At 46.0% G+C, this 19,659-nt stretch overlaps 1 protein-coding gene across 1 annotated transcript in view; it reads right to left on the bottom strand.

The window, feature by feature from the left end:
- BLMH (bleomycin hydrolase) overlaps positions 1-10,320 on the bottom strand; it is a 40,876-nt gene extending 30,556 nt beyond the window's left edge. The window contains exons 1-3 of the mRNA XM_087702822.1: positions 10,224-10,320; positions 5,293-5,490; positions 2,453-2,562 (exon numbers count right to left, since the gene is read on the bottom strand). Coding sequence (XP_087558948.1) covers positions 2,453-2,562; positions 5,293-5,490; positions 10,224-10,236 — 321 coding nt within the window. The 5' untranslated portion in view covers positions 10,237-10,320. The remainder of the gene's footprint in view (positions 1-2,452; positions 2,563-5,292; positions 5,491-10,223) is intronic.
- Positions 10,321-19,659: the final 9,339 nt, after the last annotated feature.

Below are 19,659 nucleotides of genomic sequence, written 5' to 3' on the forward strand. Positions count from 1 at the left end.
CCCTCTTAGGAGCTAAAATGTCCCACCTGCACCAAATTCTCAGCTGGGACCACAATTGCCAGCATTCAGAATAACAAGAGTTGGAAGGGCCGTCGGAGGTCTTCTATTCCAACCCTGTACTCAGGGACGAAAAAACCCTATAACCATTCCCCAGCCTGTCTGTTTTTATTCTGGAGGCAACTGGACTTTCTTGTTTTTTTTCTTTTGAAGACGTTTCGTTTCTCATCCCCGAAGCTTCTTCCACTCGTGACTGGATGGTGGGGGAATGGAAGGATTTATACTCCTTGCAGACAGCTGGTCATTTGCATCTTTTGAGAGGGTCCTTGAGTCCACTTGGAGGTTTGTCTCTGTCTTCAGGGTCACCTGAGTGGTTGCAAATGTTTCCTGCATTCTGCCACTTTTCCTCTGGAAATCGATTCCTATGGGTTGGATTTCCAGACGATTCAAGTGTGGGAGAAGGAATGGATTTCCAGAGGGAAAAATTGTAGACTACAGGAACCAGAAGCTCCACTCAGGTGACCCTGGAGGACACAGAGAAACCTCCAAGTGGCCTCAACGGCCCTTTAAAAGGATTGGATTTATTATATTTATATGCCGCCCTTTTCGGCATATAAATGGAGGGGGGTACAAACAGGGGGATAAAAAAGACGAAGCATAACAATACAAAATTTAAAAACACACAACAACCATACCAATTCGAGGAGGGGGGCAAAAGCTCTTTAGCCCCAGGCCTGTCGGAATAGCCAGGTTTTAAGGGCTATGCGGAAGGTCTGGAGGGTGGTGAGGGTCCGAATCTCTGCGGGGAGTTCGTTCCAGAGGGTCGGAGCAGCCACAGAGAAGGCTCTCCTCCGGGTAGTCGCCAGTCGACACTGGCCGGCGGATGGAATTCGGAGGAGGCCTAGTCTGTGGGATCTGATCGATCTATTTGAGGTGATTGGCAGCAGATGCAAATGACCAGCTCTCTACAAGGAGTATCAATCCTTCCGTTCCCCAGAGCTGAAGAAGCTCCTTGGATGAGAGGCGAAATGTCTTCAAAAGAAAGAAACAAGAAAGTCCAGTGGCCTCCTGAAAAAAAAAAACCACCTTTGGGACAACCCTGAGCTGGAGGACGGAGAATCTCTACAGACTTTCCCCAGCCTCCATATTCAGAGGGTGCCTGCTGGGAACGGAACGGGCCAACTCACCGCAGCCAATTCGATTCCGTTTCATGATTTAAAACAAATTTTTTTTTTAAAAAAATTACTTTTCACTTTTGCCATTCCCCTCTCGTTCTGCCCCTCCTGAATGGTTCTAGTCCAACATTTCTTTCATGCAGGTAAATCCTCAACTTACAACAGCAGCCGCGTGAGCGATTGTGGGTGCGCCTCGGTTCACCCACGTAACACCTATCCTCCGCGAGCTGCACTGGCTGCCTATTGGTCTCCAGATACGCTTCAAGGTGCTAGTCGTCACTTATAAAGCCCTTCATGGTATTGGACCTGGGTACTTGAGAGACCGCCTGCTGCCAATTACCTCCACTAGACCGATTAGATCCCACAGATTAGGCCTCCTCCGAATTCCATCCGCCGGCCAGTGTCGACTGGCGACTACCCAGAGGAGAGCCTTCTCTGTGGCTGCTCCGACCCTTTGGAACGAACTCCCCGTGGAGATTCGAACCCTCACCACCCTCCAGGCCTTCCGCAAAGCCCTTAAAACCTGGCTGTTCCGACAGGCCTGGGGCTAAAGATTCGCTGCCCCCTATCTCGAATGGTATGATTGTTGTGCTTTTTAACCATGTATTGTTCTGTATTGTTGTTAAACTGTTTGTATCCCCCCTTCCCTTTTTGAGCGGTGAGCCGCCCTGAGTCCCCTCAGGGAAAAGGGCGGCATACAAATGAAATAAAACTCTAAACTCTAAAACTCTAAACTCTAACTCTAAACAACAGTCCGTTTAGTGACCGCTCGAAGCTACAACGGCCTAAAAGAAAGTGATTTACGACCGTTTTTCAGGCTGAATGACCGTTGCAGCGGCTCCGTGATTAAAATTTGGATGCTCAGCCACCGACCCGCATTGATGACGGTCGCAGCGTCCCAGAGTGTCCTAATTTTGGCCGCTGAAGGGATGGTTGTAAAGCGAGGGCAGGCTGTGTACTCTAAGGCAGTGTTTCCCAACCTTGTCAACTTGAAGATGTCCGGACTTCAACTCCCAGAGTTCCCCAGCAGTGGTTAGGACAGTGTTTCTCAACCTTGTCCACTTGAAGATGTCCGGACTTCAACTCCCAGAATTCCCCAGCAGTGGTTAGGACAGTGTTTCTCAACCTTGTCAACTTGAAGATGTCCGGACTTCAACTCCCAGAGTTCCCCAGCCAGCATTCGCTGGCTGGGGAATTCTGGGAGTTGAAGTCCGGACATCTTCAAGTGGACAAGGTTGGGAAACACTGCTCTAAGGAAGGGGAGTCCTGCACAGCTGTACCTTGTCCCAAAAGAAGAGGTAGGACTGGCTGAACTCAAACTCCTCGATGTTCAGCTTCTTCATGAATGGCAGCCTCATGACGTTCAAGCAGGAGAAGATCCAGCAGCGCCCTGGAGGGGGAGAAAGAGAGGCGGAAAAGGCGGGGGGGGGGGGGGTTAAACGCCCAGGGAAGAATATAGAGAGAGAAAGTCCCCAAAAGAGGCAATTGGACTTTCCTCGTTTTCTTTTTCCCTTTGGAAATCTTTCGCTTTTCATTCAACAGGCTTCTTCGGGGGGAGTGGGGGAGGAAGGCAGACAGACAGAGAGAGAAAGAATGAGAGAAAGAGAAAGAAAAAGACAGACAAAGAGAGAGAGAGAGAGAAATGAAGAGAAAGAAAGAGAAAGAAAGAAAGAAGGAAAGAAAAAGATAAAGAAAGGGAGACAGAGACAGAAAAAGAAATGAAAGAAAGAAAAATGGACAAAAGGGAGAGAGAAAAAAAGAAAGATGGAAGGGAGGAAAGAAAGAGAAAGAAAGAAAGAAAGAAAGAAAGAAGGAAAGAAAAAGATAAAGAAAGGAAGACAGAGACAGAAAAAGAAATGAAAGAAAGAAAGATGGACAAAAGAGAGAGAAAAAGAAAGATGGAAGGGAGGAAAGAAAGAGAAAGAAAGAAAGAAAGAAAGAAAGAAAGAAAGAAGGAAAGAAAAAGATAAAGAAAGGGAGACAGAAAAAGAAATGAAAGAAAGAAAGATGGACACAAGAGAGAGAGAAAAAAAGAAATATGGAAGGGAGGAAAGAAAGAGAAAGAAAGAAAGAAAGAAAGAAAGAAAGAAAGAAAGAAGGAAGGAAAGAAAAAGATAAAGAAAGGGAGACACAGAAAAAGAAATGAAAGAAAGATGGAAAAGAGAGAGAGAAAAAGAAAGATGGACGGGAGGAAAGAAAGAGAAAGAAAGGATAAAAGAAAGAAAAAAAAGCATGTGCAAAAGAAAAGAAAGATTAAGATGGGCAAAAGGAAGGAATGAAAGAGAGAGAACAAGAAAGCAAAAAAGAAAGAAAAGAAAGAAGGAAAGACAAAGAAAGGGAGACAGAGAGAGGAAAAGGAAGAAAAAGACAGTCAGAAAGAGAAAAATGGAGAAAGAAAGAAAAATGGACAGAAGGAAAGAAAGAAACAAAGAGAAAGAAAGAAAGGATGGGCAAAAGGAAATAAAGGATGGAAGAAAAAGAAAAGATGGGCAAAAGGAAAGAAAAAAAGAAAGAAAGAGATTGATTAAGATGGGCAGAAGGAAGGAGCGAGAGATAAAGCAAGAAAGAAAGAAAAAAGGAAAGGAAAGAAAAAGAAAGAAAAATGAATGAATGACAGGATGAATGACACAAGAAGGAAAGAATTCTGAAGAAGTGAAGCTTCTTAAATGAGAAGCAAAATGTTTTCAGAACTTCAACTCCCAGAATTCCCTAGCCAGCCTAGCTGGGGAATTCTGGGAGCTGAAGTCCACAAGTCTTAAAGTTCCCAAGTTTAGACACCCTTGAGCTAAGTCAATGGGGGAAGCCAGATTCACTTAACAACCGGGTTACTAACGTAATGATGGCAGCGATTCACTTAACAACGGTGGCAGGAAAGGTCATAAAACGAGGAGAAACTCACTTAGCCATCTCGCTTAGCAACGGAAATTCTGGGCTCGGCTGGCGGTCGTAAGCCGAGGACCTTCGTTAAGGTTTAATTTAAAAAAAAACTTTTAAAACTTGGCTGTGTTGCAGCCCACGCCTTCTTTCTTAATAACTGTGAATTGGCTAATTATCTCGGCTGCCGCATATATTCCACCTTGGATGTTTTTAATTTGTTTAAAGGATGTTTAAATTTGTTTAATTGTTTTAATTAATACTTAGAACTTGCCGGCCAGCCAGAGTCACCGGATTAAGATGGGTGGTTATAAAAATTGTATAATTAAAGACAACAAAATGGTTTATTTTTTTTGGTCGGTATCCCTGGCTGATGGTTACGATCCTGGGGGAGAGGGGGGGGACACCCAGCAGGTGGCCGAAGCCCCCTACTCTCTCTTTCAGGCAGAGCAGCTTTATAACAATATAACGATTTTTTAAAAAAATTATATAGTCCTCGAATTACAACATTTTGTTGGGTGACCAAAGTTACAGTGACTTGTGACCATTTTCTCACACTTAAATGACTCTCTCGGATCACCTGATCAAAACCAGGACGTTTGGCAGCTGCTTCGTATTTATGACGGTCACAGTGCCCCGGGGTTCGTGTGAGCTTTCCCAGGTGCCAGATTCACTTAACAACCGTGTGGCCTTCTTAAACCGCGATTCAAACTTCACAACTGGGTCGAAGAAAGGGAGGGGGGGGAAACGGGGCAGATCTCGCCTTAACGGCTGTCTCGCTTAGCAACGGAACTTTCCGTGGCTCAATTCATCGTCTTTTAATGGCCCCCGTAATCCCTTGCAGGGTGGAGTTTGGGCAAGTGGATGGCGCTAGCAGAGAGTTTTACTGGCCGGATGCTCTCCCGTTGCCAGTGCGGAGTTTTATAATACAGTGTTTCTCAACCCTGGGAACTTGAAGATGTCCGGACTTCAACTCCCAGAATTCCCCAGCCAGCATTTGCTGGCTGGGGAATACTGGGAGTTGAAGTCCGGACATCTTCAAGTTGCCAAGGTTGAGAAACACTGTTATAATACATTCTCATTGTGCTCAGAGAGCGAAATATCTGCCTCTACCTAGGACTGAACTCACAGCCTCCTGGGTTGTGAGGCCAGAGCTCCACCTCCAGGGCCATCACACCACTCCTTTCTGTGGCCCAACTGCGGTCGCAAATCGAGGACTAGACTGTAGCTGTGGGCCGCAATTTACCTGAATTCTTCTGGTTGGTGACCGGTTTTCCTTCGGCTGGGACTGCATGTTGGAAGACCTGCAGGGTGTTCTGGAGAACCTCCCGGTCGAGGCTTCCGTCCAACAGGTCCGTTGACGTAGCCACATTCTGGGCCAAGAGGTAGCGCGGTTCCCCTTTCAAGGCTTTGAGGAACGCGCCCGATTTCTTCAAGCTTAAGCCTGCATAATTCAAAAGGGTAAAAAGGGGAAAAAAAGAACACAGCATAATAATGGGGAGTTTTGAAGGGACCTCGGAGGTCTTCTAGTCCAGCCCCCTGCTTCAAGCAGGAGACCCTAGACCATTTCAGACAAATGACTGTCCAGGCTCTTCTTAAAAACCTCCAGTGATGGAGCACCCACAACTTCTGGTGGCAAGCTGTTCCACTGCTTAATTGACCTCAATGTCAGGAAGTTTCTCCTTGATATAATAATAATAATAATCAGAATAGAACAGTGTTTCTCAACCTTGGCAACTTGAAGATGTCCGGACTTCAACTCTTAGAATTCCCCAGCCAGCAAATGCTGGCTGGGAAATTCTGGGAGTTGAAATCCAGACATCTTCAAGTTGCCAAGGTTGAGACACACTGTTATAGATAAATATCACTCAGAATAGAGTTGGATGGGACCTTAGAGGTCCTCTAGTCCAACCCCCTGCTCAAGCAGGAGGCCCCGTACTTCTGGGAGTTGAAGTCCGGACATCTTCAAGTTGCCAAGGTTGAGAAACACCGGAATAGAACATGCTGGGTGGGACCTTGGAGGTCTTCTAGTCCAGCCCCCTGCTCAAGCAATCCTATACCATTTCAGACAAGTGGCTATCCAGTTTCTTTAAAAAAAACAGTGATGAAGCAACCACAACTTCGGGTGGCAAGCTGTTCCCCTGGTCCTCACTGTTAGGAAATGTTCTCCTTAATTCCAAGTTGCTTCTCTCTTTGGTTAGTTTCCAACCATTGTTTCTTGTCCTGCCTTCAGGTCCTTTGGAGAACAATTTAACCCCTTCGTCTTTGCAGCAGTCCCTCAAGATACTGGAAGGCTGCTATCATGTCACCCCCTAATTTTTTTACCCAATTCCTGCAACCGTTCTTCGTATGTTGGAGCCTCCAGTCCCTTCATCATCCTGGATGCTCTTCTCTGCACTCTTTCCAGAGACGCCACATCTTTTTTGGGATCGTGGTCACCAGAACTGGATGCAGGATCCCAGGTGTGTCCCAGTGGTGTTTTTTTTTCAAGAGGCAACTGGACTTTTTGGTTCTTTCCAAAAATAAAAACCCCAGTTGCCTCCAGAGAAAGCACGACGTGGATGAATGACCGTCTCCGTAGACTTTTTCCAAGCGTGGCCTCTTACTAAAGCTTTGTAAAGCTGTAGTAGAACTTCGTGACCCGTCAAAAGCGCGTTCCACAAAAGCGCGGTCGACGAAATCGCGTATGTGACGTCATCACAACGCGACGAAAAAGATCAAAAAATTGAAATAAAAATTAAATTACAGCAAGCCGATTCACATAAAGGTAAGGGTTAGGTTAAGGGTTAGGGTTAGGGTTAGGTTAAGGGTTAGGGTTAGAGCGTTAGCGTTACGTTTAGCGTTAGGTTAAGGGTTAGCGTTAGGTTTTTCGTTACGTTAAGGGTTAGGTTTAGGGTTAGGTTAAGGGTTAGGTTTAGGGTTAGGTTTGGGGGGGTTAGGGGAAGGTTTTAGCTTTATTTTTACATTTTTCGATCTTTTTCGTCGCGCTGTGATGACGTCACATACGCGCTTTCGTCGACCGCGATTTTGTCGTCCGCGGTTTTGTGGTAGAACCGTAGAACTTGTGATCTTGATTCTATCCCTCTATTAATGCAGATAATAATAATAATAATAAAGATAAGCCACGTCAGGCAGGGTTTTTGGGAAAATATTCCTGATCTCGAGATGGCTGGCTGGTTAACTGCTTACAGAGAGGAAATGCCCCGGGTGAATTCTCAAAGGTATCGCAACAAAGACTTTGCAAGCTGGTTGAGAAATCTAATTCTCTTGCGGGCGAGGGTTTAACGTACAGCCGTGGGGCTAAAATGTGGTTTTGTGTGGCCCCACCTTCCAGCTACCCACGTCGATTCTCGCTTTCAGGGGTTGCTTCCGCTGATTGTTGGGATTGTCTTACGTGTCACACTCCCTTTGTGTGTGCAAGCTCTTAAAAAGCGGGAAAATAACCAAGAGCGATTCCCAAATATTTATTATCCGCCTCTCCAACTTACAGAGGTGTTGTCCCTTTCTTACCAACACGACCGATTTGGAGAGTAAAAAAAAAATGAAACCAGCCCAAAAGTGGCACTGATGACGTTACCTAGTTTGGGTTGTGAAACGCTTGCAAGAAAACCTCCAAGCTTAGAGATAGCCCACAGTTCAACCCTGAGCAACAAATATTCTCTTTTATTAGAATATTGGGAAAAACACATTGCAAACCATAAAATATACATGGAAAAAGCATGGGATATAGTTGTTGTTGTTTTAAAAAAAATGTTTTTATTGTACATTTTCCTTTATTCTACATCACAGTTTCAATTTTGCAACAGTGATAGGTTGTCCTTTTAAAACAATATGTATGTATGTATGTATGTATGTATGTATGTATGTATGTATGTAGTGTCACAACCCCTGGTAAGCCCCAATTATGGGAGGAAGCTAACTGCTTATTTATCAGCACAAATAAAAACAAAAACATATATATGTATGTCTGTCTGTCTGTCTGTCTGTCTGTCTGTGTGTATTTATTTAAAGTCACAACCCCTGGTATGCCCAAATATGGGAGGAAGGTCACACTTCCACTCTCTGTCCTTCGGCTCGTCACAAGAGACCATCCAGACAGAAACCCAATATTTTTTTTACTGTTGCCTTTTTGTTACATTTGTTATATTTATGCTGATAAAGAAATAAAGGGAGACTAGTATAGATCTATTTCAAGCTATTTAGCTCTCAGCAGCTAGCCATACCCTTGCTGGGAATCGAACTAAGAGGCAATAGAGCACAGGTTCCAATCCCAGCAAGGGTATGGCTAGCTGATGAGAGCTAAATAGCTTGAAATAGATCTATACTAGTCTCCCTTTATTTATTTATCAGCATATATATATATATATATATATATATATATATATATATATATATATATATATATATATATATATATATATATATATATATACACACACACACACACACACACACACACACACACACATACATACATATGTATCTGTATCTGTATATGGAGCTGTAAACCCTAATCATAACCGTTATTCTCTTAATCATATAGTATCTTCTCTTTTTAAATACAAATTGTACAACATAATTTATATCCATTACTTCCATAGTTGTACCATAACACTCTATACCTTTACTTTATCGCTCTATATACATTTTAATCTATCATCGTGTTTAGTCTGATAATACTATCGACCACAATGTAGATTCTTATGTATATCTTTATACCTGTATTTATTTCTATTTTGTTAATCTTCCTTCGTTGTTAATTTTCTCATCCCTGCACCTATTATCTAGCCATTTATACCGTAAGTCCCATATTGAGTGATATTCTGTTCCACCTGTCCATTTTGGGAACACTCTAATATTTTCTTTATTACCATTTCATCGGAAAGGTGCACTTCCATTTTTCCAATTTTGTACATGCGTAATTCTAGCTAGCACGGGACGTAGTTTTAAAAGCCACCCGTCAAACTGAATACTCTGAAAACGAATTGCCAGAGTCAAGAGTGGCATGTTCTTATTTTGCTCCCCAGATTTCTGGGAGAGGAGTGATGGGTCCAAAGAGGATAATAAAAGAAAGAATTTATGGAATTTAATACATGATTCTCATTCTTTTGGGGAACAATTTCACAGCCCCAGAAATTGAAGGAGGACCGTAGAGATGTCGCACACACCGCCCATTGCAAATTTATATACAGGCAGCCCTTGATTTATGACTACAACCGAGCCCAAAACTCATGTTGTTGAGTGAGACATTGGTTAAGTGAGTTTTGGTCCATTTTATGACTGTTTCTTGCCACAGTTGTTAAGTGGATCACTGCAGCTGTTAAAATTAGCAATATGGTTGTTAAGCGAATCTGCCTTGCCCTTGATTTCGCTTGTCAAAAGGTCGCAAAAGGGGACCCCGGGAAGCAGCGACCGTCGTAAATATGAATCAGTGGCCAAGGGTTCTGAATTTTGATGCTGCAAAGGTCGGAAACGGGGGAAATGGACACAAGCCACTTTTTTTCAATGCCCTTGCAACTTTGGTCACTAAACGAACGGTTGTAAGTCGAGGACTGCCTGTATTGTACATTTTATGTTTGTTTTTTTCCTGCCATCGGCATCAATACGGCCCCTAATTTTGGGACGGCATCCAAATCCTTCCATTGAGCCCCCCCCTCCTCACCTCAAATTACCTCCATTTTGCTGCACCCCAAAACTGTGCCTGCCAAAAAAACACACCCCAAATTTAGGGGTTAATTTGATTTAAATTACTAATTTTTTAAAATCTGGTTGATTTAAGGGATTTGGGGGGGGGCTTCAACTCCCAGAATCCTTTGCTGGCTGGGGGAAAGGATTATGGGAGTTGAAGCCCCCCCCCCATTTTATAGCAGCCAATTTTTTTGTGGGGGGGGGAAACTGATTTAAATTGGGGTGAAAAGTCAAATTTGGAGCAGATGGAAGATTTTTAGGCTCTGCTTTTTGGGGGGGTGTCTTATTTTTAGGGTTCTTAGCGCCCACCCCCCAGCCTCACCCGCAAGCGGGCTAGAGGCAGAAAGCACTCTGAACATGCTCAGAAGCACCGTGGTCATTCGCCCCCCCCCCCACTTTTATCGGGATGAGCCCTCGCCCGCCAACGGCCGTCCCCATAGCAACCCCGGCGTCGCCCCCCCTCCCTCCGCCGTCCCCATGGCAACGCACCTGGGACGCACATCGCGAGCCCTCCGGGCAGAACTGCCGCCGCCGCTGCTGCTGCCGCCTCGCCGCCAACCAGCCCGGCGCCGGAAGCGGCGCTTATATAGCCTCGGAAGCAGGAAGTGGCCCCGCGACGGGGGGCGGCGGTGGTCAATCCTGGCCGCGCGGCGCGCTCCGGCTTCGCGACGGAGGGAGGGACGGAAAGGGCGGGGCGGCTCTTAAAGGGCCCGCGCGCGATTTTCTCCAGGGCGGGGGAAAGGGTTGGGATGCTGCCAGCAAAGGCAACAGGGACGGAGTAAGTTGGGGAGGGGAAAGGGATCAACCCGGGGGATCTGCTGGGCGAAGCAGGGTTGTTGGGGAGCAGATCTAAAAGGTGTTCTTAAGGATGCCTGCTTCCCTCCCTCTCCCTTCCTCCCTCTCTCTCTCTCTCCATCCATCTCTCTCCACCCATCATCTCTGCAGTACCACCCATCTATGCATCCATCCATCTACCATCCATGTACCACCCATTCATCCACCCACCCACCTATCTATCTATCATCCATCCATCATCTCTCATTAACTCTTATCTATCCATCCATCCATCCATCCATCCATCCATCCATCCATCTATCCATCTACAATCCATCCAGCCACCCACCCACCTATCTATCATCCACCCATAATCTCTCATTAACTCTATCCATCCATCCATCCATCTACAATCCAGCCACCCACCCACCTATCTATGTATCTATCATCCATCCATCACCTCTCATTAACTCTTATCTATCTATCCATCCCTCCATCCCTCCATCTATCCATCTACAATCCAGCCAGCCAGCCACCCATCTATCTATCAACCAGATTTTAAAAAATAATTTTATAGCAGCCAATTTGGCGGGGGTGGGGGTGGGGGGACTGATTTAAATTGGGATGAAAACTCAAATTTGGAGCAGATGGAAGATTTTTAGGCTCTCTTTTTTGGGGGGTGTCTATTTTAGGGTTCTTAGCCACCCCGCCTCACGTGCAAGCAGGCTAGAGGCAGAAAGCACTCTGAACATGCTCAGAAGCACGCTAGTCATCCATCCATCATCTCTCACTAACACTATCTGTCTGTCTATCCATCCATCCATCCATCCATCCATCTACTATCCATCCATCTTCTCTCACTATCTATCTATCTATCTATCTATCTATCTATTCATCCATCCACCCATCCATCCATTCATCCACCCTCTCACCCATCCATCCATCCATCTACAATCCATCCACCCATCCATTCATCTGTCCATCCATCCATCTATTTATCTATCATCCATCCATCTTCTCTCGCTACATCTATCTATCTATCTATCTATCTATCTATCTATCTATCTATCTATCTATTTATCTATAGCTACCTATCTATCTATTTATCCATCCACCCATCCATTCATTCATCCACCCACTCACCCATCCATCCATCCATCCATCCATCCATCCATCCATCCATCTACCCATCTATCCATCCATCTACAATCCATCCACCCATCCATTCATCCATTCATCCACCCATCCATCCATCCATCCATCCATCCATCCATCCATCCATCCATCCATCTATCTATCTATCTATCTATCTATCTATCATCCATCCATCATCTCTCACTAACTCTTATCCATTATCCATCATCCATCCATCCAATCAGTCTATCTATTTATCTGTCTCCCACCTTCATTATTTTTACCAATAATGCAAGGTGGTGAAGAAAGCTGATCCTCCTCCCTTCTCCTGTTTTCCCAAGCACAACCATCCTGCGAGGTGGGCTGGGAAAGGGAGACTGGCCCAAATTCACCCAGATAGCTTAACGATTTCTTGCTTGCAAAGAATTTCTGTTCCCAATCATGATCCTTCGCCCGGGGCTGCCTGCCTGCATCAATTTGAGAGCTTCAGAAAAGAAATTTAAAAAAAACAACAACATTAAATTAAATTAAATTTAAATTTAATTAAATTTAATTATTTAAAACGCATGCTTAGAAGAGAGGCGGTTTTGAAAAGACTGCTCGGATAGTCATTAATTCATTCGGCGTGTTTACGTTTTTGACTTTTAAATTGTTTACTTACGTGGCCACTTTTCAAAACCATTTTCCCAAAGTGGTTTAATTCCCCAAGATTTGAATGAAAGGTATAAAAGACACCCTAACACAGTGTTTCTCAACCTTGGCGACTTTAAGTCCTGTGGACTTCAACTCCCAGAATCCCCCAGCCAGCTATAGCTGGCTGGGGGATTCTGGGAGTTGAAGTCCACAGGACTTAAAGTCGCCAAGGTTGAGAAATACTGCCCTAACATTTGGCGTTGCTTGTCCATCTGTAGAATAAGAATGGGGGCATTTCGTGAAATAAACACGCCGAGCAGCGGGTCAGTCTAAATGACCTCGAGGTCACCTTCTGAAGCAGGTTTCAGAGAAAACGCACCCCCACCCCTCCCAAAGCTGGAACAGCCATAACGCCCCTTGCAAACCAATCAGGTTTTTCCACCCGTTGCCTGCGCTGCGCCTTGGGAATGTGAAGCAACATTATTATGCCCTTTATGGCTGTGAATGATTGTTCTTCTCCACCCAGCATGAAGTACGATTTCTGAGAACAGGGCAACCTTTCCTCTCCTGCGGCCCCTCCCTTTGCAAATGCGCCTCTCTGCATGGGTGTTTCTACCAAGGCCGGCAGCACGTGGCCTATATCCGTATTCCAAACGAAGGGCTGGCAAGTTGCCTTCCTATAAGAAGAGGCTGGATAAGGCTGGATAAGGAGTCAAGCTATTCTCCAAGGCACCTGAGGGTAGAACAAGAAGCAATGGGTGGAAACTAATCAAGGAGAGAAGCAACTTAGAATTGAGGAGGAATTTCCTGACAGTGGGAACAATTAACCAGTGGAACAGCGAAGGAAGGAAAGAAGGAAGGAAGGAAGGAAGGAAGGAAGGAAGGAAGGAACGAAGGAAGGAACGAAGAGAGGGTGGGTGGGAGGGAGGGAGGGAGAGAGGGAGGGAGGAAGGAAGGAAGGGAGGGAGGGAGGGAAGGCAATGGACGGAAACTAATCAAGGAGAGAAGCAACTTAGAACTGAGGAGAAATTTCCTGACAGTGAGAACAATGAATCAGTGGAACAGCGAAGGAAGGAAGGAAGGAAGGAAGGAAGGAAGGAAAGAAGGGAGGGAGGGAGGGAAGAAGGAAGGAAGGAAGGAAGGAAGGAAAGGCAATGGATGGAAACTAATCAAGGAGAGAAGCAACTTAGAACTGAGGAGAAATTTCCTGACAGTGAGGACAATTAACCAGTAGAACAGCGAAGGAAGGAAGGAAGGAAGGAAGGAAGGAAGGAAGGAAGGAAGGAAGGAAGGAAGGAAGGAAGGAAGGAAGGAAGGAAGGGCAATGGATAGAAACTAATCAAGGAGAGAAGCAACTTAGAACTGAGGAGAAATTTCCTGACAGTGAGGACAATTAACCAGTAGAACAGCGAAGGAAGGAAGGAAGGAAGGAAGGAAGGCAATGGATGGAAACTAATTAAGGAGAGAAGCAACTTAGAACTGAGGAGAAATTTCCTGACAGTCAGAACAATTAATCAGTGGAACAACGAAGGAAGGAAGGAAGGAAGGAAGGAAGGAAGGAAGGAAGGAAGGAAGGAAGGAAGGAAGGAAGGAAGGAAGGGCAATGGATGGAAACTAATCAAGGAGAGAAGCAACTTAGAACTGAGGAGAAATTTCCTGACAGTGAGGACAATTAACCAGTAGAACAGCGAAGGAAGGAAGGAAGGAAGGAAGGAAGGCAATGGATGGAAACTAATTAAGGAGAGAAGCAACTTAGAACTGAGGAGAAATTTCCTGACAGTCAGAACAATTAATCAGTGGAACAACGAAGGAAGGAAGGAAGGAAGGAAGGAAGGAAGGAAGGAAGGAAGGAAGGAAGGAAGGAAGGAAGGAAGGGCAATGGATGGAAACTAATCAAGAGGAGAAGCAACTTGGAACTAATTGTCCTGACAGGACAATTAATCAGTGGGGAAAAAAGTTGCCTCCAGAAGTTGTGAATGCCCCAACACTGGAAGTCTTTCAGAAGACGTTGGAGAGCCATTTGTCTGGAACGGTATAGGGTTTCCTGCCTAGGCAGGGGGTTGGACTAGAAGACCTCCAAGGTCCCTTCCAACACTGTTACTCTACTTCGGGGGCTGACAGAGGAGAAGGGGAGGGCTACCTGTTCTCCCCTGAAGGCAGGACAAGAAACAATGGATGGAAACTAATCCAGGAGAGAAACAAGTAGAAGCTTCCTGACAGTGAGGACAATTAACCAGTGGGACAGCTTGCCACCAGAAGTTGTGGGTGCTCCATCATTGGAGATTTTTTTAAAAAGAGATAGTCACTTATCTGAAATGGTATAGGTACTCCTGCTTGAGCAGGGGGCTGGACTAGAAGACCTCCAAGGTCCCTTCCAGTCCTATGCTTGTATGGTTCAGGAAGGGAGGGAGGAAGGAAGAAGGAAGGAGGGAAAGGGTAAAGAAGAAAGGAAGGAGAGGAGAAAAGGAGAGAAAGGGAAACAGAAGGAAGGAAGGAAGGGAAAGGGAAAGGAAAGAAAGAAGCAAGAGGAAGTAAAGGAAAGGAAGAGAAAGGAAAGGAAAGAAGGAAGGGACGGAGGGAGGGAGAAAAAGAAAGAAAGAAAGGGAAGGAAGGAGTAAGAGGAAGAAAATAAAGAAAGAAAGGAAGAAAGAAAGAAAGGGAGGGAGAAAGAAAGAAGAAAAGAAAAAGAAAGAAAGAAAAGAAGAGAAAGAAAGAAAAAAAGGGAGAAAGAAAAGAAAAGAAAGAAAAAAAGGAAGGAAGGAAGGAAGGAAGGAAGGAAGGAAGGAAGGAAGGAAGGTCTCTTAAGGTCCCTTCCAGCCCTAGGATTCTATGAATTCTATAAGCCGGTCTTGGACTCCAAGTCCCATCAACGCTGTGGATGGAGCAGGAAGGGAAAGATGGTACAGGTTGTTTTTCCTGCTCCTAAGTGTTTCCTTGGCTGGAATCATTCCCCTAGGATTCATTCTGGCTTCCAAGTGGGGAAAAAAACCCCTATTATTTACCTCCTTCAGATTTAATTGAGGGTTATTTTGATTTGCTCAGGGATAAGCAATTCCCAGACTAGAATCTTTGAACTTCTGGCTAAATATTCAAGGCTGTTAATCAGGACGCAGGGAGCCACATCCCATTATTCTCCCAGTCTCTCACTTTCCCCGTGGACTCATCACCTTCCTTTTTTTAAATGTTACTTATTTAACTTAAAAACACTTCTAGTATTGTCTCTCAACGTTGACATGTTTCAGGCAGGTGGACTTCAACTCCCAGAATTCCAGTTCCCATCTTCCTTTCTTGTGTTGGGATGACTGCCAGGGGTGGGAGATTCAGCCAGTTCGTATCGGTTCGCCCAACCGGTGGTTGCAAGAACAGGCTGGCCCCACCCGCCCCTCTCCTCCCAGGAGTCTCAACGTGGCCTGTTCATCGTGCCAAGTAAATGCAGGGCTCGTGCAGAGGCTCCGGAAGGACGAAAAACAGGCCTCCTGGAAGTCCGGAAACGCACCGGAAGCTGCGGGAAGCTGTTTTCGCCCTCCGGGAGACTCAAAAAAAACCCTCCAGAGCTTGGGGAGAGCAAAATCGCCCCTCCCCGGACCATAAGGATGCAGAATAGGCCACGCCCCCATGGCCACGCCCACCCAGCAACCGGGCCAGTGGTGGGTTTAAAAAATTTTTCGAACCTACTCTGTGGGTGTGGCCTCCTTTGTGGGAGTGGCTTGCCAGCCATGTGTTTTCTTTCTTTCTTTCTTTCTTTCTTTCTTTCTTTCTTTCTTTCTTTCTTTCTCTCTCTCTCTCTCTCTCTCTTTCCTTCCTTTTGTCTCTCTGTCCCTTTTTCCTTTTTTTCTTTCATCTCTCTCTCACTTTTTCTTTCTTTTTTTCTTTATTTATTTCTTCCTTTCTTTCTCTTTCTCTCTCTGTGTGAGTCTGTGTGTGTGTGTGTGTGTGTGTGTGTGTGTGTGTGTGTGTGTGTGTGTGTGGCAGTGGTGGGTTTCAAAAAATATTTGGCACCTCTTCTGTAGGTGTGTCCTGCTTTCCGGGTCCACTGGTGGAACCTCTTCTAACCGGTTCGGTAGATTTGACAAACCGGTTCTACCGAACTGGTGCAAACTGGCAGGCACCCACCTCTGAACCAAGCAGAGAACTGGTTGCTCAAATTTTCCAATCCCACCCCTGGCGTGATTCGCTCTTCCTGTTTGACATCCATCTTTTGACCCAACTTGGGTAACATTCCTTATGCCGGTAGGAGTATTTCCTGCTGATAACTATCTTGCAAGATCCACCTTTGGTCTTGCTAGCTTTTGTTCATCGGGACAGAAAACTAAATTTACAGCATCGCCACCACGACGCAGGGCAAGCTGTTCTAACCTGCATTTGTTATTGGTCACCGTTTACCTGGTCCAGGAGAACAAATTGTTCCCGAGAAGACCCAGGACAGGATGGGACAAGAAGACGCTGCATTTCCATGGATCACATGTAAAGAAGCCATCTTTTCTTTGGGATCTGTGGCCTGCCATACTTTCTATTCTTCTACTAGGCATTCCCTATTGTGAGAAAATACAGAGTTAGATGATAGGTAGCCATAACAACATTCTTTCTTGAAAGCCAAGGTCATTATCCTTTGTCTCTGCACTTCTGCACCTGACCGGAACTGGAGGGGTGGAACTGCCAGCGTGGCAGGGGAAGATGGGACCATGGGATGGGCTTATGGGGGTGGGGGCAAGATCTTGAACTTTCAACTGGGTGGGGAAAACCAGGAAGCTTTCAGATTCAGGTTTTCCCAGATGTGCCAACATGGCTCTCTTCATAAATGGGAACTTTGAGGAATCCTTTGCCTGGGACGCTGATTTAATTTTGGATGTTATTTGCAATCCTGACACCGATGTTAACCGGGTATTTATTTATAAGGGAGAAAATGTCCGGACCAAACATAATTTCTAATCTTAGATTTTCCCTCTTACCAGAGCCCCCCCCCCTGTGGAGTATTGTGAAGCCGTTATCATGGCAATGCCGCTGCTCTGTACAGTAGAAGCCATTTTACGGCAGTACAGTAGAAGCCATTTTACGGCAGTACAGAAGAGCAACGAAGAGGATTAAAGGACTGGAAGTAATAAAGCATACGAAGAATGGTTGCTGGAATTAGGTATGTCTAGATTAATGAAAAGAAGGACTGGGGTGACATGATAGCAGTCTTCCGATATTGGAGGGCCTGCCCCCCCAAACAGGGGGTCAACTTGTTCTCCAAAGCCCCCGAAGGGAGGACAAGAAGCGATGGATGAGAACTAACCAAGGGGAGAAACAACCTGGAATTTAGGAGGGATTTCCTGACAGTGAGAACAATTAACCAGTGGAACAGCCTGCCACCAGAAGCTGTGGGTGCTCCATTCCTGGAGGTTTCTAAGAAGAGAATGGGGGGGGCCACTTGTCTGGAATGATATTACAAGATCTCCTGCTTGTGCAAAGGGCTGGGCTAGGAGACCTCCAAGGTCCCTTCCAACTCTTGTTATTCGATGATTCTATAGAAGGGAGGGAGGGACGGAAGGAGGAATGAGGAAGCGGGTGTGGGGGAGGAGATGGGAATGAGAGGAAGGAAGGAAGCTGCGGTGGTGGTGCAATGATTAGAAGGCAGTATTACTGGCTGACTCTGCCCACAGCCAGCAAGTTCAATCCTGACCAGCTCGAAGTTGACTCAGTCTCTCACCCTTGAGAGGTGGGTCAAATGAGGATTCAGATTGTTGCACTGCCAAGTGGTATATAAGTCGAAGTGCTATTGTTGGGAAGGAAGGGAGGGAGGGAGGGAGGGAGGAAGGAAGGAAGGAGGGAGGAAGGGAGGGAGGAAGAAAGGAAGGAGGGAGGAAGGGAGGGAGGAATATAAATCTAATTAATCTCAAATCTCAAGGAAGGAAGGAAGGAGGGAGGGAGGGAGGAAGGAAGGAAGAAAGGAAGGAGGAAGGGAGGAAGGAAGGAAGGAAGAAAAGAGGGAGGGAGGAATGTTGTTGCAGTTCTTAGCAGACAATATTGCAGGCTTACTCTGCCCACAGCCAGCAAGTTCAATCCTGACCAATCAAGGTTGACTCAGCCTTCCATCCTTCCGAGGTGGGTTGGGGGCAAACAGGCTGACTCTGTAAACCGCTTAGGGAGGGCTTGAAAGCACTGTGAAGCTGTATATGTCTAAGGGCTATTGCTTGGGAAGGAAGGGAGGATGGAAGGAAGACACGAAAGGAAGGAAGGCGGGACGGAGGGAGGAAAGGAAGGAAGGAAAGAAAGAAGGAAGGAAGGAATGTTGTTGGAAGGAGGCTCAATCCCGACCGGTTCAAGGTTGACTCAGCCTTCTGTCCTTCCGAGGTGGGTATAATGAAGAGAGAGAGGGAGGAAGGGAGGGAGGGAGGGAGGAAGGAAGGAAGGAAGGAAGGAAGGAAGGAAGCCATGTTGGTGCAGTGGTTAAAATGCAGCATTTCAGGCTGGCTCTCAAGATTGACTCAGCCTTCTGTCCTTCCGAGGTGGGTAAAACAAGGACCCAGATTGTTGGGAGCAAGAGGCTGACTTTGCAAAAACCACTTAGGGAGGGATAGAAAGCACTGTGAAGCGGTATATAAGTCTATGGGCTATTGCTTGGGAAAGGAGGGAGGGAGGGAGGGAGGGAGGGAGGAAGGAAGGAAGGAAAGAAGGAAGGAAAGAAGGAAGGAAGGAAGGAAGCCATATTGGTGCAGTGGTTTAGAATGCAGCATTGCAGGCTGACTCTCAAGGTTGACTCAGCCTTCCGTCCTTCCGAGGTGGGTATAATGAAGAGAGAGAGGGAGGAAGGGAGGGAGGGAGGGAGGAAGGAAGGAAGGAAGGAAGGAAGGAAGGAAGGAAGGAAGGAAGCCATGTTGGTGCAGTGGTTAAAATGCAGCATTTCAGGCTGGCTCTCAAGATTGACTCAGCCTTCTGTCCTTCCGAGGTGGGTAAAACAAGGACCCAGATTGTTGGGAGCAAGAGGCTGACTTTGCAAAAACCACTTAGGGAGGGATAGAAAGCACTGTGAAGCGGTATATAAGTCTATGGGCTATTGCTTGGGAAAGGAGGGAGGGAGGGAGGGAGGGAGGAAGGAAGGAAGGAAAGAAGGAAGGAAAGAAGGAAGGAAGGAAGGAAGCCATATTGGTGCAGTGGTTTAGAATGCAGCATTGCAGGCTGACTCTCAAGGTTGACTCAGCCTTCCGTCCTTCCGAGGTGGGTATAATGAGGACCTGGAATGTTTGGGGGGAAATGCTGACTTTGTAAACCGCTTAGAGAGGGCTGAAAAGCATTGTAAAGCAGTGTATAAGTGCTATAAAAGTGTGTGTCACTCAACCCCATGCCTGGTCTCCTGCAGCATCCAAATCAGGAGTGGGCTCCAGCAGAGATTATCGCCAGTTCG

Source organism: Thamnophis sirtalis, unplaced genomic scaffold, assembly GCF_051295495.1.
Source record: "Thamnophis sirtalis isolate CommonGarterSnake01/CBP01778 unplaced genomic scaffold, rThaSir2_p1.2 scaffold_17, whole genome shotgun sequence".
Classification (NCBI taxonomy): Eukaryota; Metazoa; Chordata; class Lepidosauria; order Squamata; family Natricidae; genus Thamnophis; species Thamnophis sirtalis.